General features: G+C 42.5%; 1 protein-coding gene across 4 annotated transcripts in view; it reads right to left on the bottom strand.

The window, feature by feature from the left end:
* Positions 1-18,048, bottom strand: part of LOC139534871 (myotubularin-like) — a 68,149-nt gene extending 50,101 nt beyond the window's left edge. For 3 of the 4 annotated variants that reach the window (XM_071334371.1, XM_071334372.1, XM_071334373.1), the window contains exons 1-3: positions 17,916-18,048; positions 12,256-12,328; positions 2,374-2,443 (exon numbers count right to left, since the gene is read on the bottom strand). In XM_071334371.1, the coding sequence (XP_071190472.1) occupies positions 2,374-2,443; positions 12,256-12,324 (139 nt within the window). In that variant the 5' untranslated portion in view covers positions 12,325-12,328; positions 17,916-18,048. The remainder of the gene's footprint in view (positions 1-2,373; positions 2,444-12,255; positions 12,329-17,915) is intronic. The other variant, XM_071334374.1, reaches the window with a different exon arrangement.
* Between the last annotated feature and the right edge of the window lie 4,110 nt (positions 18,049-22,158).

The following is a 22,158-nucleotide window of genomic DNA, read 5'->3' as shown; positions in this document are numbered from 1 at the left end:
ATGATGTAAACACTACAGCAAGAAAGAAAAAAGATTTTCAAAAGCTGTATTCAACCAGTCTTAAAATGATCCAAGCAATAAATAACATTGGCAGAAGTGATCCAAGAGAGCGAGTGAGAGAGGAGATAGAGTAATGTTCACTGTTCAGTTTTTATCCCTTTTGTTTCTTGTCTATTTCACTTGCTGTGGCAATGTAAACATGTTTCCCATGCCAATAAAGCCCTTGGAATTGAAGGAGAGACAAATTGAGAGAGCGATAGCGACATTATAACTACTCTGGAACAATGCAAGTTGACACGGCTGGGGAGAGTAGGTTCTTTTCTGAGCCTCTCCTGTGACAACCCCAACAAGAATCTCCTCCCTACCACCTCTCATGTTATATTTACAGTAAACACTTACACACCACATTTTGGTGTGGGCGGTATAGTGTATATACAGTGCATTCGGAAAGGGTTCAGAACCCTAGACTTTTCCCACATTGTTATGTTACAGCCTTATTCTAAAATTGATTAAATCGGTTTTTCCCCCCTGGATCTACACACACACACAACACCCCATAATGAAAAAGCAAAAACAGTTTAGAAATGTTATAAAATGTATTAAAAATAAACTGAAATATCACATTTACATAAAGTATTCAGACCATTTACTCAGTACTTTGTTGAAGCACATTTGGCAGTGATTACATCCTTGAGACTTCTTGGGTATGACGTTACAAGCTTGGCACACCTGTAAAATGGGTTGTTTCTCCCATTCTTCCCTGCAGATCCTTTCAATCGCTGTCAGGTTGGATGGGGATCGTCCTGAGTGCTCTGGAGTACGTTTTCATCAAGGATCTCTCTGTACTTTGCTCTGTTCATCTTTCCCTCGATCCTGACTAGTCTCCCTGCCACTGAAAAACATCCCTACAGCATGATGCTGCCACCACCATGCTTCACCGTAGGGATGGTGCAGTGTTTCCTCCAGATGTGACGCTTGGCATTCAGGGCAAAGAGTTCAATCTTGGTTTCATCAGACCAGAGAATCTTGTTTAGGTGCCTTTTTGCAAACTTGTACAGGCTACCATGTGCCTTTTTCATAAAGACCTGATTGGTGGAGTGCTGCAGAGATGGCTGTCCTTCTGGAAGGTTATCCCATCTCCGCAGAGGAACTTTGTCAGAGTGACAATCGGGTTCTTGGTCACCTTCCTGACCAAGGCCCTTCTCCCCCGATTGCTCAGTTTGGCCGGGCAACCAGCTCTAGGAAGTCTTGGTGGTTCCAAACTTCTTCCATTTAAGAATGATGGAGGCCACTGTGTTCTTGGGGACCTTCAATGCTGCAGACATTTTTTGGTACCCTTCCCCAGATCTGTGCCTCGAAGCAATCTTGCAGGACGGCTACTCCTAGGGAGAGTAGCAACAGTGCTAAACTTTCTCCATTTATAGACAATTTGTCTTACCGTGGACTGATGAACATCAAGGCTTTTAGAGATACTTTTGTAACCCTTTCCAGCTTTATGCAAGTCAACTATTCTTAATCTTAGTCTTCTGAGATCTCTTTTGTTCGAGGCATGGTTCATATCAAGCAATGCTTCTAGTGAATAGCAAACTCAAATTTCTTGAGTGTTTTTTTTATAGGGCAAGGCAGCTCTAACCAACATCTCCAATCTCGTCTCATTGATTGGACTCCACATTAGCTGACTCCTGACTCCAATTAGAAGTCATTACCCTAGGGGTTCACATACCTGTTCCAACCTACACTGTGAATGTTTGTTTAAATTATGTATTCAATATAGACAAGAAAATACAATAATTTGTGTGTTATTAGTTTAAGCACACTGTCTGTCTGTTGTGACTTAGATGAAGATCAGATCAAATTTGATGACCAATTTAAGGGTTTACATACATTATACAGTGGTAAGAAGAAAAGTATCAATTTTAGAATAAGGCTGTATCGTAACAAAATGTGGAAAAAGTCAAGGTCTGAATACTTCCCGAACGCACTGTAAGTATTCTAAGACACCAACTACTGCAGCTGAATGATGACACCAACTTTCAAGGCTAGAGAAGTTCCTCTAAGACAGCTAGAGAAAGGTTACAAGGCTAAATACAGATCACATTCAAGAAATCCTATATGATGTAACCATCTATGGAATCTGAAACTAACCACTAGTGAGAGTTGCTGTTATGAGAGGTTCCTTTAAGACAGAGAGAGCGAATCTCAATATTTCCTCGATAATTTTTCTTCCCTCTCAAAGCACATTGGAGCAGAAGATCTGAGGCTCCTCCACTCAGATCTTCACCTCCAATATGTTTTGAGGAGGCGAAGAGCGAGGATGCACGCAATCAAGGAAATACAATTGAGATTCACCCAGAAACAGCTTAGAAAACTCACCTATGACTCTCTCCTCTCCGGGCAGTAAGGTGACTGCCAGTGGTTCCATCTTCAGACTCTCTCTGGATGCCTGCCATCAAAACAGACAGAGGAACATTAATAGGACACACACACACACACACGTCTCCTTACAGAGAAAGATGCACACTGCATTTACTTCCTGCTTTGCTCCTAGGTTCGAAATACACAGGTTAAGACAAGAGGATCCTAATATCCCACAACTCTTTGTGCCACTATAGCTCGTTATCAATAAACGTCACAATACGATGCAGAGCTCTATCAGAGTTATACAGCAAGTAACTGCATGCTTTTTATGTTCAGTAAACAAATTGATTATGCATTTTCAGGAACTCGAAGGTAGCCTATCCATTTGGCACGTAGCTAACTAGCTAGCTAAGCAAACAACATGTCATTTAGCTTGCTTTATCAGAGATTAGGCTTCTGGAAAGAGCTTGACATCTGCAAGTCCTCGTCCTGGTAAAGTTGTCAATCAGACTACTGTCGTCACCACTATAGATGGCAAGAAAATCAAACAATATTTGGATAATGCCATCTAGTTTATCCCCTGAAAGTTAGCACGTTAAATAGCCATAGACATGATGTTATTAGCTAGCTAGCCTTTTTGACGTGGTCCATCAATTAAGGCTGACCCCATTTAGTTGACTGGTCGATTGTTTGGTCGATAGGCTGTTGGTCGTCAGAAATGTCTTTAGTAGAGCAGACACTTGTCTGATTTGCGTCTGCCTGAGGGGACTAATCAATTGTGGAGGCCTTGGGGAAGGCACATCCATCACTCTAAGACATGTGCTACAGAAATTGTATGTGGTTATATTACGTAAGAACAACGGCGCAACACGAATACAGATTATATTATTTTATAACAAATGCGGTTTCTACCAGATTGGATAGCGGCCGCTGTCCTGAAACACATCACTGCGCTGTTGAATTGGCATTTCCTAGACCATGTGGCTATGTGCAAAATAGCACAGTTAACCAGCATATTCGCAGCAGCCGAGTTAGGAGACGAGAAAACAGCCCTTGCCATAAATTGTCTAAGAAAAGTGAGGAGAGAGGAAACCTCAACTTAATTAGGGTCTATAATCAATAGCCTAACTGTTAAATGTGCCTGGCCTTATAAATCATCCAGATACAGTGCCTTCGGAAAGTGTTCAGACCCCTTGACTTTTTCCACATTTTGTTAAGTTACAGCCTTATTGTAAAATGGATTAAGTATAAAAAAAAAATAATAATCTCAATCCTCAGCAATCTACAAACAATACCCCATAATGACAAAGCAAAAACATGTTCGTTTTTGCAAATGTATAAAAGATAAAAACATATCTTATTTACATAACTATTCAGACCCTTTGCTATGAGACTCGAAAGGTTCATCCTGTTTCCATTGATCATCCTTGAGATGTTTCTACAACTTGATTGGAGTCCACCTGTGGTAAATTCAATTGATTGGACATGATTTGGAAAGGCACACCTGTCTATATAAGGTCCCACAGTTCACAGTGCATGTCAGAGCAAAAACCAAGCCATGAGGTCAAAGGAATTGTGTCCAAGACAGGATTGTGTCGAGGCACAGATCTGGGGAAGGGTACCAAAACATTTCTGCAGCATTGAAGGTTCCCATGAACACAGTGGCCTCCATCATTCTTAAAATGCAAGAACTTTGGCACCACCAATTCTCTTCCTAGAGCTGGCCACCCAGCCAAACTGAGTAATCAGGGGAGAAGGGCCTTGGTCAGGGAGGTGACCAAGAATCCAATGGTCACTCTGACAGAGCTCCTCTGTGGAGATGGGAGAATCTTCCAGAAGGACAAGCATCTCTGCAGCACTCCACCAATCAGGCCTTTATGGTAGAGTGGCCAGACGGAAGCCACTCCTCAGTAAAAGGCACGACAACCCACTTGGAGTTTGCCAAAAGGCACCTAAAGTCTCTCAGACCATGAGAAACAAGATTCTCTGGTCTGATGAAACCAAGATTGAACTCTTTGGCCTGAATGCCAAGCGTCATGTCTGGAGGAAACCTGGCACCATCCCTACGGTGAAGCATTGGGGTGGCAGCATTATGCTGTGGGCATGTTTTTCAGCAGCAGGGACTGGGAGACTAGTCAGGATCGAAGCAAAAATGAACGGAACAAAGTACAGAGAGAGATCCTTGATGAAAACCCGCTCCAGAGCGCTCAGGTCCTCAGGAACCTTCGCCCTAGTCTTCAACAGGACAACGACCCTAAGCACACAGCGAAGACAACGCAGGAGTGGCTTCGGGACAAGTCTCTGAATGTCCTTCAGTGGCCCAGCCAGAGCCTGGACTTGAACCCGATCGAACATCTCTGGAGAGACCTGAAAATAGCTGTGCAGCAACACTCCCCATCCAACCTGACAGAGCTTGAGAGGGTCTGCAGAGAAGAATGGGAGAAACTCCCCAAATACAGGTGTGCCATACTTGTAGTGTCATACCCAAGACTCTAGGTTGTAATGGCTGCCAAATGTGCTTCAACAAAGGTACTGAGTAAAGGGTCTGAATACTTATGTAAATGTGACATTTGTTTTTTTTATACATTAGCACACAAAAAATTGCCAACTGTACAAATTTTCTAGCGGTAGCTTGCTAAGTAAACATTATCAGTTAACAATGGGCCCTTCTGCTGCTTGACAAGCAGGCCCGACAAAGGATGGGAAATTAACATTAATCACTTATACTTGTCAGGTATAGTTCACTTCTATTTTATATCGCTCAAATACAGTGCCTTCAGAAAGTATTCATACCCCTTGACTTTGTCCACATTCTTTTATTACAGCCTGAATTTAAAATGTATTCAATTGAGATTGTGTCATTGGCCAACATACAATACTCCAAAATGTCAAAGTGAATTGTTTTTAGAAATGTTGACAAATCAATTAAAAATGAAAAGAATCAATAAGTATTCAACCCCTTTGTTAAGGAAAGCCTAAATAAGTTCCAGAGTAAAAATGTGCTAAGGTATTTCTCTGAACAAATTAACAACAGACTTTCAGTATGCTTATAGAGAAGGGCACTCATGTACTGCACTGACAAATGACTGATGATTGGTTGAAAGAAATTGATAAGAAGATTATGCGAGCTGTACTGTTAGATTTCAGTGCAGCCTTTGATATTATTGACCATAACCTGTTGTTGAGAACTTGTATTATGGCTTTTCAACCTTTGCAATATTGTTGATTCAGCGCTATCTATCGAATATAACTTAAAGGGTTTCCTTTAATAGAAGCTTCTCTTATGTCAAATGTAAAGTGTGGTGTACCACAGGGCAGCTCTCTTGGCCCTCTACTCTTTTGTATTTTAACCAATGACGTGCCACTGGCATTAAACAAAGCATGTGTGTCCATGTATGCTGATGACTCAACCATAAAACGCATCAGCAACCACAGCTAATGAAGTCAAACTCTTAGTAAAGAGTTGCAGTCAGTTTTAGAATGGGTGGCCAGTAATAAACTGGTCCTGAAAAGGGCTGTGGCGGTCATGAAATTTTGTCAGTCAGTTACTGTAATGCAGAAGTCTGCCGGTCGCACATTAATTGATCTTCAAATAACAAACACAATTAGCATCTCCAGGCCTCCACTCACACAAACTGCTGATGCATGCCTTTGGAACATCTACATTTTTTAAAAGGCTAATAAATCTATTTAATATACACTATTACAAAAAATCCATTATTTATTTTAGTCAGGTTTAAAGAAACATGATATGAAGAAATTTCAGAAGAACAGAATATGAGTTGGCCAACTGTATGTTATCTGGCTATGCTCCATGCCATAGGCTTGTTCATTTAGCTGACAAGATATGCTTATAAGTCCCATGTCACTATTTTATATGATTTTATAGTAGAATAATATAATTGAACTTGGCTGAATAAAATAGAAAGGATATTTTTCCTCATTCCGGAGCAAGTGCGCATGTGAAGTGGCTTCTCTGAGCATAAAAGTGATCATTTGAAACAGGTCCTACATGCTAGATGTAGAGTAATTTGGCAACATCAGTTGTGAATGATACAACCCTTAGAACGTCTTACAAATCAAAACATATGGAGCTGCATGATGCGACCATAGGCTGTTGATGATTGGCGAAAGTAGCAAAAAAAGCTTGCGCTCTGTTCCTTGCCTCAGGCTGCACAGCTGTTCTCTCATCAGACTATTCTCAATGAATCTTGTCTTTACTAGTATCTAACATTTGGGGCAGAAGAAAGAGACGTCATCTGTATGAACTCAAATAGCGAATGAAGGCTGTGTGCTGCCAGTCCGTTTTTCAATATTGCCTGAACACTTATTTAACGCCACCCATCAACCACTGTTTGAGGAGCATTCTCTGGCTGCGCAACAGGTGATATTCCGCCCAACGCTGTATGCCAGGGGCTCTACAACCCTGTTTCCGCGGCTACCCGGTGCTTAATTTGGGAAACCAAGTCTAATCTGTATGGGAACATTGAAAGTAACATGTTTTCGCAACACATATTTTACTAAACTGTTGACAAGCGCTCTGCATGCTCGAGAAAATAATTAAGGGGAGAGAGGAGAAGATGGAAACGGTGGTGATATAGTATGTATAGCTAAAGGTGTGTCACCCAATTTATTATGAAAATATATTTAAAAAATGTCCTATTACCCGGATATTCAAAAATTAAATTCACTATAATTGTAGGCTACCTGTAAGCCGCCCTGCACAACCAATCAACCAACAGAATCGCCAAGGGCTATTCATTCTCTCCCAGACTCGTGGATAGAAATTTGGAGCATAGCATTAGGTAACCAGTCCATTCAGTATGCATATGAATACAGTCCACACTCAAAGAACATTACTCAAATTGGTTTCATTTTGGAGTATAGGCTAGAGCAATTATGTACCAAAGACATCTTAAATCAGTTATGTTTTTTTGCCATGCGTAATACAATACCAGTTAAATCTTGACAGGCCTACTCATTCAAGGGTTTTTCCTTTATTGTTACTATTTTCTATATTGTAGAATAAAGGTGACAACATCAAACCGAACAAATAACAGGTGATTGTGGAGGCCAGGTCATCTTGGTCAAATAGCCCTTACACAGCCTGGAGGTGTGTTTTGGGTCATTGTCCTGTTGAAAAACAAATGACAGTGGGCCTAAGCGCAAACCAGATGGGATGGTGTATAGCTGCAGTATGCTGTGGTAGCCATGCTGGTTAAGAGTGCCTTGAATTCTAAATAAAATCACAGAGTGTCACCAGCAAAACACCCCCACACAATCACACCACCTCCTCCATTCTTCATGGTGGGAACCACACATGCGGAGATCATCCGTTCACCTACTCTGCGTCTCACAAAGACACGGCGTTTGGAACCAAAAATCTCAAATTTGGACTCATCAGACCAAAAGGACAGATTTCCACCGGTCTGATGTCCATTGCTCATGTTTCTTGACCCAAGCAAGGCTCTTCTTATTATTGGTGTCCTTCAGTAGTGGTTTCTTTGCAGCAATTTGACCGTGAAGGCCTGATTCACGCAGTCTCCTCTGAACAGTTGCTGTTGAGATGAGTCTGTTACTTGAACTCTGTGAAGCATTTATTTGGGCTGCAATTTCTTAGGCTGGTAACTCTAATGAACTTATCCTCTGCAGCTGCGGTAACTCTGGGTCTTCCATTCCTGTAGCAGTCCTCATGAGAGCCAGTTTCATCATAGCGCTTGATGGTTTTTGCGACTGCACTTGAAGAAACTTTCAAAGTTCTTGAAATGTTCTGGATAGACTGACCTACATGTCTTAACCTCTCTGGGATAGGGGGCAGTATTTTGACATCCGGATAAAAGCGTGCTAAAGTAAACTATCCTGTTACTCAGGCCCAGAAGCTAGGATATGCATATAATTGGTAGATATGGATAGAAAACACTCAAAAGTTTCTAAAACTGTGAAAATAATGTCTGTGAGTATAACAGTACTGATATGACAAACCATCCCCCTCAAAAAAAATTATATGGCTAGAATTTTAATAAGGCCAAGTCCTCCCAGATTGCAGTTCCTAGGGCTTCCACCAGATGTCAACAGTCTTTAGAAAGAGTTTCAGGCTGGTTTTTGGAAAAATAGCCCAGAAATTGTAGTTTTTGTAGGTGGCTCCCATTTTGTCTGTAGAGTTTCCAAGCGTGTGGAGGAAAGCGCGTTCTTTCTTATTTATCGTCGGTAATGAACATACTATTCTCCGTTGTCAATTTTATCGTTTATTTGCGTATTAGGATATCTAAGGTTTGATTATAAACGTTTTTTTGACTTGTTTGGAAAAGTTTATTAGTAACATTTGGGATTCATTTTGTATGCATTTTGATGGAGGGAAACTGAGTGGATTATTGACTGAAGCGAGCCAGATAAACTGAGTTTTTATGGATATAAAGAAGGACATTAACGAACAAAAGGACCATGTGTGATGTAACTGGGACCTTTTGGAGTGCCAACAGAAGATGATCATCAAATGTAAGGCATTTTTTATATCGCTATTTCTGACTTGTGTCGCACCTGCCTGGTTGAAATATGATTTTCATGCTTTTGTATGCGGGCGCTGTCCTCATAATCGCATGGTTTGCTTTCGCCGTAAAGCCTTTTTGAAATCTGACACGGCGGATGGATTAACAAGAAGTTAAGCTTTATTTTGATGTATAACATATATTTTTCAAGAATTTCTTTATTGACTATTTTTGAATTTCGCGCTCTGCAATTTCACTGGATGTTGGCCAGGTGGGACGCTACCGTCCCACATACCCTAGAGAGGTTAAAGTAATAATCGACTGTCTTTTCTCTTTGCTTATTTGAGCCGTTCTTGCCATAATATGGACTTGGTCTTTTACCAAATAGGGCTATCTGCTGTATACCACCCCTACCTTGTCACAACACAACTGATTAGCTCAAACACATTAAGAAGGTTAAGAAGGAAAGAAATTCCACAAATGTACTTTTAACAAGGCACAAATGTTAATTGAAACGCATTCCAGGTGACTACCTCATGAAGCTGGTTGAGAGAATGACAAGCATGCGCAAAGCTATATTTGGAGTTGTTTAATACTTTTTTGGTTACTACATGATTCCATGTGTGATTTCATAGTTTTGATGTCTTCACTATTATTCTACAATGTAAAAAATAGTAAAAAGAAATTAAAACCCTGGAATAAGCAGGTGTTCAAACTTTTGACTGGTACTGTACGCAGTAGGCAATGTATTGTATAACGGCATTACAATCATTTTAATTCCTATGGGGGGGGGGGGGGGGGGCTTGGGCTCCTAAGCCGATTGTGTATGCATAAGCTCTAATAGGTCTATGGGTGTTTTGAATTAATCATCACCTTAGGAAGCGCTGTCCATATTGTTGTGTTAGGCTTTGAAGCAAAATCCACATTGACCATGTTTTACACTCAGTTTCAACCTGCTGTTGAACTTCTTTCTTCAAGTTGATCATCACAGTGAGTTGAGTTTTAAAAGCAACATACTGTTTTGATGTGTTTGATGTGATTTTTGATTGCATTTGCATTGATGCCCGAGTGGTTAGAGGGACAACAGAGCCCAGAGTACCAGGCCATTAGCGACCTGATGGTTGTTTGCAAATTGGGTACTACCAAAGCATGTCCAAAGTGCATAAAAAGGAGATTACCTTGACCTGACGGTCACCTGGAATTTTACTGTGGTCATGACTCATGACTGCCGGGTCTGGCGGTAATACGGTCGCCGCAACAGCCTTAGTCCTGAACATCTCTGAAACTAAGGGCATTGTATTTGGTACAAATCATTCACTAAGTTCTAGACCCCAGCTGAATCTGGTAATAAATGGTGTGGCTGTTGAACAAGTTGAGGCGTCTAAATGACTGTGTGTTACCTTAGATTGTAAACTGTCATGGTCAAAACATATAGATTCAATGGATGTAAAGATGGGGAGAAGTATGTCCGTAATAAAGAGATGCTCTGCTTTTTTGACATCACATTCCACAAAGCAAGTCCTACTGCCCCTGGTTTTATTACACCTGGACTACTGCCCAGTTATATGGTCAAGTGCTGCAAAGAAGGACATAGGCAAATAACACTTGTCCCAGAACAAAGCAGCACAGGTGGACCTTCGATGTACAAGGAGGGCTAATATGAAGAACATGCATGTCAATCTCTCCTGGCTCAAAGTGGAGGAGAGATTGACTGCATCACTACTTGTCTTTGTGAGAGGTATTGACGTGTTGAAAGCGCCGAACGGTCTGTTCAAACAGCTAACACACAGCTTAGACACCCATACAGTACATACCCCCACAAGACATGCCACCAGGGGTCTCTTCTCGGTCCCCAAGTCCAGAACAGAGGCTGGGAAACGCACAGCACTACAGAGCCATGACTACATGGAACTCTTCCACCAATTAACTCAAGCTAGCAGTACAATGAGATAAAAAAAACATAAAACACTTCACAGTACAGTACAACACGGACTGTGAAGACACACACACTCCAAAAGACACATTTTGTAATATTGTATCGTTTCAATATTGTACATTTTTAAAAGGAGCTGTGCAAATTTGCATAATGCCTTGTATGATGTATTGTATTATTTATGATGTAGGCTATTGTTTTATGATGATGTATTATTACGATGTAGCCTATTGTTTTATTATGATGTATTGTATTATTTATGATGTAGCCTACTGTTTTATTATGATGTATTGTTTTAGTATGATGTGTTGTTTTGTTCCTGTTTGGACCGCAGGAAGAGTAACAGCTAATAAAACACCAAATCTTCAGTGACATACTGTATGTGAGAGAGAGGGAGAGAAAGAGAGTGAGGCTACTGTTTAGTATGTGTACATCCGCATGTGCAAGAGAGAGTGTGCCTCGTGTGTGTGTGTGTGTGTGAGAGAGTGTTTGTGTGTCTAGCAAGGGGCACTGTTTCCTTTGGCGTCTAGCCTCCCTAGGTCTCGACAAAGCCACACTTGTGTCCATAGTACTGTACCTAGCCGTCATTTGTTTTGCATGGAAAACCCTCAACAGTCAACGCTATAAGAGCACTGTCTTTATTGGCCGCCACTCGAGGACTTCCTGAGTCGAGAGCCAATAGGAATGAGCAATCTGTGAAAGAGGGTCTCTGTATTGACAAAAACTCTATACCGTGTACACTATCCTGGAAGGCCGTAGGAAAGTTTTTCAAAAATTCGACCCAACTGACACACATGATCTAAAGAAAACGACGTGCTATAAATTGCTTTCATGCTGGTTGCCGGAACTGTACAGACAGACAGAGTTCCTACATAAGAGCTTTCAACACAGCACTACTGTCTATGGATGTTAGGTAGAGCCACCATAACTTATTAATGACAGAAGAGGCTAACCAACAGGAGCTAGTAACAGCAGCAACCTAGAAAAAGCCTGGTTAAAAAGTTTGGTCACTGAGTTGAGTTTGCAGATGGATAAAAATAAAAGAAAATCCCCTCAATCTACACACAATGCCCCAAAATGACAAAGCGAAAATAGGTTTTTAGAAATTTTGCAAAGAAAACTTGTGGGGCCAAATAAAATCACCGGCGGGCCACCTATTGGGGAATCCTGGTGTAGAGGGATGTGTGAATGGATACGAGTATGTAAGTGAGAGAGATGAGAGTTTGTGTGTATTAGCGTGTGCTGGCACCATCATCTTTACTGCTCAGCCAAACCGCTGAAGCAGCTTATTAGATGTGGTCGGTAGTACGGTATCAGTAGAGCAAATAATATATGCTGCAAACCACAAAATAACACTGAAAAGACACATAGAACAGAGAGTTTGAGAAATAACATGTGAGTATACAGAGCCCTTTGAATTGAAATAGAGAAAGACACAGAGAAGGGAAAGAGAAGCGAGGAAGAGAGCGAGATCCTTACATTCTGACTAGAGCTGTTCTCCAGGGGGTTATTCGAGCGGTTGTAGACTGGTATTGATGCAGAGGCCATGACTCTACAGGGGAGAGAAGATGGAAGGAGAGGAGAGAGGTCAGAGAACAAACGTAAGATATCAATATTGATTAATAAATTCATTGGGACTGTTTCCACTCATGGTTATCCCCAAAAAGAAGAACCACAGAGGTCTTCACAGATCCACCTGTACCCAAATACCTGAGACCCGATCCAGGAACCGAGCAGGTCCGGATCCAGAATTCTAAATAATGTCACATTTCTGGGTTGGTTATGATATGATTGACACGGGTCTTGGGTATGTGTAATTTTAACTGACTTGTCAGGAAGGGCCTGTACAGATCCGAACGCAAGTGTTGCAGCAGAGAGAGAACATTTCTGATTTATGCTGCTGCTCTTGCTTTTCACGAGAGCGGAGCACGGCGCTTGTAAAGTCATCAAAGAGGCAATAGGCTACAGTACAGACTATAGAGCCTCGCACAGTGTGTGGCAAAAGTTAGGAGATATATAAATCAATGGAAGATGACAGAATTAAAAGTTGTAAGATGAGAAAGCGCATGCACTGCAGCCTCAGTTAGCCTAGCTAGCTAACGTTAGCTAGCTTCTCGTCCCGATTTGATGCAGTCCAAGACATATTTTATGATAAATAACCTAGCTATGGCAGCTAATAGTTTACTGTAGCACGAGTCGTTTTGGTTGGTTGCTGTCTCGTCTCTCCCTCCATGTGTCACTCGCTCACAGTAAGGCCCCTCCCTCGCCTGCTGGAGCGGCACCTCTCTCCCCCCTCTCGTGCTGTATCAGCTCAGAGTAATAAAGTAGCTTAAAAAATTACTTTTCTGCTGCTTCTCTCACTCAGATCGGACCGGGTCTGGATCCGACCAGGTCTATACAGAACAGGCCTAGATGTCCTCAGAGACCCGTTCCGAACGGGCCCATATTATTTAAATGTATTTATGCATATCGGGTCGGTGGGGGAAAACCCCAGGTTAACTTTGGAACGGGCCCAACTTATTGGGACCCATGAAGATCTCTAAACCAGATGCCATTCCCTTCATTAAATAGTACCCGCAAAACACCAGTCTCAACATCAACAGTGAAAAGGCAACTCCGGGATGCTGGCCTTTTAGGCAGAGTTTCAAAGAAAAAGTAATATCTCAGACTGGCCAATAACAAGAAAAGATTAAGATGGGCAAAAGAACACAGACACCTGATAGAGGAGCTCTGCCTGGAAGGCGAGCATCCCGGAGTCGCCTCTTCACTGTTGACGTTGAGACTGGTGTTTTGCGGGTACTATTTAATGAAGCTGCCAGTTGAGGACTTGTGAGGCGTCTGTTTCTCAAACTAGACACTTTAATGTACTTGTCCTCTTGCTCAGTTGTGCACCGGGGCCTCCCACTCCTCTTTCTATTCTGGTTAGAGACAGTTTGCGCTGTTCTGTGAAGGGACAATTCTGTTCTTCCAACTTCGTGGCAAAAGTTTGGGGAAGGCCCTTTCCTGTTTCAGCATGACAATGCCCCTGTGCACAAAGTGAGGTTCATACAGAAACGGTTTGTTGAGATTGGTGTGGAAGAACTTGACTGGCCTGTACAGAGCCTTGACCTCAACCTCATCTAATACCTTCGGAATGAATTGGAACGCCGACTGCGAGCCAGGCCTAATCGCCCAACATCAGTCCACGGTCTCACTTATGCTCTTGTGGCTGAATGGAAGCAAGTCCCCGCAGCAATGATCCAACACCTAGTGGAAAGCCTTCCCAGAAGAGTGGAGGCTGTTATAGCAGCAAAGGGGGGACAAACTCCATTTTAACGCCCATGATTTTGGAATGAGATCCACAACAATGTTTAATGCCTACTATGCAGTCAACAATTAATTGGGAAGGTGTTTCAGAACAGCCTCAATTCATTGGGGCATGGACTCAACAAGGTGTAGAAAGCATTCCACATGGATGCTGGCCCATGCTGACTCCAATGCTTCCCACAGTTGTGTCAAGTTGGCTGGATGTCCTTTGGGTGGTGGACCATTCTTGATACACACGGGAATCTGTTGAGTGTGAAAAACCCATCAGCGTTGCAGCTCGACACACTCAAACCGGTGCGCCTGGCACCTAAATATGGTCAGTCTGTCATGGAAAGTGTTCAGTGCAGGTGTTTCTGATGTTTGCACACTCAGTGTATATCAATACACACAGCTGTGAATCAAACTGAGGTATATTTAAAACACACACACGGATGTGCAGTTATTCAAATATCCGAATATCTGAACTTGAAAAGTTATTAATAAACCAATTAGGCACATTTGGGCAGTCTTGACAATTTTTTACAGACATGCAATGGTTCATTGGATCAGTCTAAAACGTTGGACATACACTGCTGCCATCTAGTGGCCAAAATCTAAATTGCACCTGGGCTGGAATAATACATTATGGCATTTCTCTAGCATACAAAGGTAATACAAAACCTGCATGTTTTATCTTTTATCAGATCTAATGTGTTATATTATCCTACATTAATTTTCACATTTCCACAAACTTCAAAGTGTTTCCTTTCAAATGGTATCAAGAATATGCATATGCTTGCTTCAGGTCCTGAGCAACAGGCAGTTAGATTTGTCATTTTAGGCGAAAATTTGAAAAAAAACGGACGGATCCTTAACTAGCGTCTCTAGGCTACTCCAGTCAAGACAGGCATTGTTATATGGGATGATAAATAACATTGTGGATGCAACAAATTAGCTTGGCTGTAGCCGAGTTGCCTTGGATATCTGATATCCAACAAAAATGTATGATACTATTCGTATAGTGAAATTATTTCAAACCCCTATCCTAACACACACACACACACACACACACACAAATAAACTGCTCATCTCAAGGAGCAGCTATTACAGTTTGAAGTAGTGACCACTCGAGTTATATTTAGCATCATATAGCCTAGTTCAGCCTGGTTTATTCCAGCACCGGAATATCAAACCAACCAACCAACCATGTCAGTTTAACAGGGCAATCCGGGATTCGAAAAATTAACACAGCAGTCAACCCCGACACCTTTTTGGTAAACAGCTGAGGGATGGGGAAATGTAGGTCTAACCACTGTCAACTTCATAAGGATGCAAGGACAGACCATCCTTGGGAACAAAATGATCGTTTTAACCATGTTTTGAAACTATACCGTGTTTGCTTATTATATTGTTCAGCAGCAATGGAGAAAAAAAACATTTTATTTTTAAATTGAACCTTTATTTAACTAGGTAAGTCAATTAAGAACAAATTCTTATTTACAACAACAACCTACACCAGCCAAACCTGGACGACGCTGGGCCAATTGTGTTCCGGCCTATGGGACTCCCAATCACGTCCGGTTGTGATACAGCTTATATTTTGGGAGACAGGTGAGCAAAGCACATGTGGCATTTATAGGTTACATTCTTCAATGGATAGGCCTATATATCATTGATTTAAAAGTCAACGTTTGGATTGTCCCTTAAATGCTAAAGGTATAAGTCAGGACATTAATAATTTCATTGAAAGTGCCAGTCTCTATATCTGATATAGCAACATCGGGCACATCAACATACTGTAACCAATGAGGTAGTGCTACGCTGCGTCGAGACAAAGAGCATCGCTATTTATAACGTTTGACACACACACGCCAGACACAGACACACGCAAACACAGACAAATATATACAGTGAACAAAAGTATAAACACAACATGTAAAGTGCTGGTCCCGTGTTTCATTTCTATCAAAATGTTGTGCCCAAATTTGTTTACATCCCTGCTAGTGGCATATTAAGAAGCTGATTAAACAGCATAATCATTACACAGGTGCACCTTGTGCTGGGGACAATAAAATGTCACTCTAAAATGTGCAGTTTTGTCATTTCCACCAGAGTTGTTTCCAGAGAATTTTATGTTAATTTCTCGACCATAAGCCGCATCCAACATCGTTTTAGAGAATATGTCAGTATGTCCGACCGGCTTCACAACCGCAGACCACGTGTAACCATGCCAGGCCAGGATCTCCACAACTAGCTTCTTCACCTTCGGGATCATCAGAGGAGGGAAGGGGTGGTGCTGAGGAGTATTTCTGTCTGTAATAAAGCCCTTTTGAGGGGAGAAAAGTCATTCTGATTGGCTGGACCTGGCTCCCTAGTGGGTGTGCCTGGCTCCCAAATGGGTGGGCCTATGCCCTCTCAGGCCCACCCTTGGCTGTGCCCCTGCCCAGTCATGTGAAATCCATAGATTAGGGCCTAATGAATGTATTTAAATTGAGTGATTTCCTTATATGAACTGTATCTGAGCAACATATTTGAAATTGTTGCATGTATATTTTTGTTCAGAATATTTGACAAGTGAAACGGAGGGTGGGAGGCAGTGGGAGACAAGGGGGCTGCCCTAGCTTAGCAAGCCTCATCATACAGTACGTCACTACAAACTACTCTTTTATCTATTCAATCCATCACACAAACACAACAGAGACAGACACAGAGACAGACACAGAGACAGACCTCCCCCCCAAAAGGGCAAAATCAATACCTGCATTGTTGTTGATATTATCATACTGTAGGCTGATGCTGCAAGTGGGTCAAACACTGGTTTACATCCAAAATAGCACCATATACCCTACATAGTGCACTACTTTTGACCAGAGTTCTATGAACCCTGGTCAAAATTAGCACACCATATAGGGAATAGGGAATAGGGTACCATTTGGGTCAAGCATTCTGTCCTATATTCAATATTCTGGTTACCTCTTTTGGATGAATGCAATATGAAAAAACATTTTGATACATTTATGTGCTAAAGAATATCCACACGAGGTCTAACGTTAATGATTCAATAATGTTCCTTTCAAGCTCTGAGCTTATTAAAAGCTATTATCCCGATGACTACATTTTCATGGTCGATGCTAATATGATACAATGTGTTACATGTATCATTGCAACAGCATGACAACCTCCCCACTTTCCATTTGTATCCAGTGTAAGTGGCAAATACTGTAGCAACAAAGTAGTACTAGCACGGGACTGTCACAAGTGAAGTCAGACTTGCAATGCAGAAATATGGGAAACGAATAGTGTTTTGAATTGAAACCATATCACGCTAACGTTAATCATCTCGGGAACGTTTTGTATTCTAACTGACTTTACTTGTAATTCCTGCTTGCTGACTAGCCCGATCCCCAAAATCAAGTAAGGTGTAGGAGAAATGGAATGCAAAACTAGCTTCAATGTTGCGCTGAAAAAAAAACATTATGCTTCAATAGTATAGACGTTACGGCTCAAATAACATTGTAAACACAAAAAATAACCACCAACTGAAAGGAATGTTTCCAAAATAAAGGCTTCAAACACGCGATAACACAACTTTTACAACTTTGCCCCTGCCCCATTCCAGCAAGAGCGCAAAGCCAAAACTCGAGCCAGTGCATCACATCCACAGACATCATAGAATGAGCTCGCGAGCATCGACCAGGAAATAGCGAAGGCCCAAGATAAAACCGACAGCTACTTTAGAACACAACTACGACAGTTTCTCTCGTCTCAGCACAACGTAACATCAACCAACAGCTGCCGAAAAGCCCACACAATTTATTCGCCGAGGTATTTTTATCGTAATTTGTATTACTTACACACAAACTGCAATTCTCCGTTCCTGGATTTGTCAGTCTGTTTTGCACCGCTCTCTCAGGAAGAACTTCACCCAGAGTCACGTGCGGAGCTGTCTTGACGCGGATTGGACGATTGTCAAATTGGACCCTGCAAAGAGTTTCGGGAGTTGTAGGCTAATATTCACTGGTTTGTACTTTGTAATTATATTTCCAGCTATAACGGTTTATTAATATTTTTTAACATGGCATGTAGATTCAGTTTGTATTCATGTGTTTATTGATATGGGGTAGGCCGTCATTGTAAATAACAATTTGTTCTTAACTGACTTGCCTAGTTAAATAAAGGTTAAATATTATTTTTTTAAATTAAATTTAATTTTTTATTTCACCTTTATTTAACCAGGTAGGCTAGTTGAGAACAAGTTCTCATTTGCAACTGCGACCTGGCCAAGATAAAGCATAGCAGTGTGAACAGACAACAACACAGAGTTACACATGGAGTAAACAATAAACAAGTCAATAACATAGTAGGGGGAAAAAAGAAAAAAAAGAGAATCTATATACAATGTGTGCAAAAGGCATGAGGAGGTAGGCAATAAATAGGCCATAGGAGCGAATAATTACAATTTAGCAGATTAACACTGGGGTGATAAATCATCAGATGATCATGTGCAAATAGAGATACTGGTGTGCAAAAGAGCAGAAAAGTAAATAAATGAAAACAGTATGGGGATGAGGTAGGTAAATTGGGTGGGCTATATACCGATGGACTATGTACAGCTGCAGCGATCGGTTAGCTGCTCAGATAGCAGATGTTTAAAGTTGTTGAGGGAGATAAAAGTCTCCAACTTCAGAGATTTTTGCAATTCGTTCCAGTCGCAGGCAGCAGAGAACTGGAAGGAAAGGCGGCCAAATGAGGTTTTGGCTTTAGGGATGATCAGTGAGATACACCTGCTGGAGCGCGTACTACGGGTGGGTGTTGCCATCGTGACCAGTGAACTGAGATAAGGCGGCGCTTTACCTAGCATAGCCTTGTAGATGACCTGGAGCCAGTGGATCTGACGACGAACATGCAGCGAGGGCCAGCCGACTAGAGCATACAGGTCGCAGTGGTGGGTGGTATAAGGTGCTTTAGTAACAAAACGGATGGCACTGTGATAAACTGCATCCAGTTTGCTGAGTAGAGTATTGGAAGCTATTTTGTAGATGACATCGCCGAAGTCGAGGATCGGTAGGATAGTCAGTTTTACTAGGGTAAGTTTGGCGGCGTGAGTGAAGGAGGCTTTGTTGCGAAATAGAAAGCCGACTCTCGATTTGATTTTGGATTGGAGATGTTTGATATGAGTCTGGAAGGAGAGTTTGCAGTCTAGCCAGACACCTAGGTACTTATAGATGTCCACATATTCTAGGTCGGAACCATCCAGGGTGGTGATGCTAGTCGGGCGTGCGGGTGCAGGCAGCGACCGGTTGAAAAGCATGCATTTGGTTTTACTAGCGTTTAAGAGCAGTTGGAGGCCACGGAAGGAGTGTTGTATGGCATTGAAGCTCGTTTGGAGGTTAGATAGCACAGTGGCCAGAAGTATACAGAATGGTGTCGTCTGCGTAGAGGTGGATCAGGGAATCGCCCGCAGCAAGAGCAACATCATTGATATATACAGAGAAAAGAGTCGGCCCGAGAATTGAACCCTGTGGTACCCCCATAGAGACTGCCAGAGGACCGGACAACATGCCCTCCGATTTGACACACTGAACTCTGTCTGCGAAGTAGTTGGTGAACCAGGCAAGGCAGTCATTAGAAAAACCGAGGCTACTGAGTCTGCCGATAAGAATATGTGATTGACAGAGTCGAAAGCCTTAGCCAGGTCGATGAAGACGGCTGCACAGTACTGTCTTTTATCGATGGCGGTTATGATATCGTTTAGTACCTTGAGCGTGGCTGAGGTGCACCCGTGACCGGCTCGGAAACCGGATTGCACAGCGGAGAAGGTACGGTGGGATTCGAGATGGTCAGTGATCTGTTTGTTGACTTGGCTTTCGAAGACCTTAGATCGGCAGGGCAGGATGGATATAGGTCTGTAACAGTTTGGGTCCAGGGTGTCTCCCCCTTTGAAGAGGGGGATGACCGCGGCAGCTTTCCAATCCTTGGGGATCTCAGATGATACGAAGGAGAGGTTGAACAGGCTGGAGATAGGGGGTGCGACAATGGCGGCGGACAGTTTCAGAAATAGAGGGTCCAGATTGTCAAGCCCAGCTGATTTGTATGGGTCCAGGTTTTGCAGCTCTTTCAGAACATCTGCTATCTGGATTTGGGTAAAGGAGAAGCTGGGGAGGCTTGGGCGAGTAGCAGCGGGGGGGGCGGAGCGGTTGGCCAGGGTTGGAGTAGCCAGGAGGAAGGCATGGCCAGCCGTTGAGAAATGCTTGTTGAAGTCTTCGATTATCACGGATTTATCGGTGGTGACCGTGTTACCTAGCCTCAGTGCAGTGGGCAGCTGGGAGGAGGTGCTCTTGTTCTCCATGGACTTTACAGTGTCCCAGAACTTTTTGGAGTTAGAGCTACAGGATGCAAATTTCTGCTTGAAAAAGCTGGCCTTTGCTTTCCTGACTGACTGCGTGTATTGGTTCCTGACTTCCCTGAACAGTTGCATATCGCGGGGACTATTCGATGCTATTGCAGTTCGCCACAGGATGTTTTTGTGCTGGTCGAGGGCAGTCAGGTCTGGAGTGAACCAAGGGCTATATCTGTTCTTAGTTCTGCATTTTTTGAACAGAGCATGCTTGTCTAAGATGGTGAGGAAGTTACTTTTAAAGAATGACCAGGCATCCTCAACTGACGGGATGAGGTCAATATCCTTCCAGGATACCCGGGCCAGGTCGATTAGAAAGGCCTGCTCGCAGAAGTGTTTTAGGGAGCGTTTGACAGTGATGAGGGGTGGTCGTTTGACCGCGGACCCGTAGCGGATACAGGCAATGAGGCAGTGATCGCTGAGATCCTGATTGAAGACAGCAGAGGTGTATTTGGAGGGCAAGTTGGTCAGGATAATGTCTATTAGGGTGCCCATGTTTACGGATTTAGGGTTGTACCTGGTGGGTTCCTTGATGATTTGTGTGAGATTGAGGGCATCTAGCTTAGATTGTAGGACTGCCAGGGTGTTAAGCATATCCCAGTTTAGGTCACCTAACAGAACAAACTCTGAAGCTAGATGGGGGGCGATCAATTCACAGATGGTGTCCAGGGCACAGCTGGGAGCTGAGGGGGGTCGGTAGCAGGCGGCAACAGTGAGAGACTTATTTCTGGAGAGATTCATTTTTAAAATTAGAAGTTCGAACTGTTTGGGTATAGACCTGGAAAGTATGACAGAACTTTGCAGGCTATCTCTGCAGTAGATTGCAACTCCTCCCCCTTTGGCAGTTCTATCTTGACGGAAAGTGTTATAGTTGGGTATGGAAATCTCAGAATTTTTGGTGGCCTTCCTAAGCCAGGATTCAGACACGGCAAGGACATCAGGGTTGGTAGAGTGTGCTAAAGCAGTGAGTAAAACAATCTTAGGGAGGAGGCTTCTGATGTTGACATGCATGAAACCAAGGCTTTTTCGATCACAGAAGTCAACAAATGAGGGTGCCTGGGGACATGCAGGGCCTGGGTTTACCTCCACATCACCCGAGGTGATGTGGAGATAGACAATCAATTTAGATTGTTTTCTATTGAAATATGACAGGCCTACAGTAGATTTATAGTGGCCCATCTGATTTTACACTTCCCCTATCTATCTTATCTTATCCTAACCCCTCGGCCATTAGGCTTATTACTCAGCAATATTTACATTAGAAACAGGAAGCCTTAGTGCAACCCCTCATCCAATATAGGCCTAGGCATTAGCCTATTAGACCACTGTCATTGCAAAGTCACAGATGTCAACAGGGTCTTCAAATTGGCAAATCCTCTTACATGCTGTGCAATTAATCATGGAAAAGACCCATACTGGTATTGCGGCAGTATGGGTCTGATAGAATGGTAGCATATGTTCACATACTCTTAAGATGGAAGCCAACCAGCACTGCTTCTGCTCCTGCTTGTGCTGCTGCAGTTCTGCTTGAAACATGGGTTGTGTCTCTATACTATAAAATTGCTCGGTTTGGTTGTCTCATCTTCCTTTATTTTCAGTGATTATTAAAAGGACTGGTTTCATCCATACTGCTTTCACCTGTCCTGTCATGTCCTGAACCATCATGGACCTGAACCATTATGAAAACACAAGGAAAGGAA

The sequence above is a fragment of the Salvelinus alpinus genome, chromosome 11 (genome assembly GCF_045679555.1).
Source record: "Salvelinus alpinus chromosome 11, SLU_Salpinus.1, whole genome shotgun sequence".
NCBI lineage: Eukaryota > Metazoa > Chordata > Actinopteri > Salmoniformes > Salmonidae > Salvelinus > Salvelinus alpinus.
This window is presented reverse-complemented; position numbering and strand designations above follow the sequence as displayed.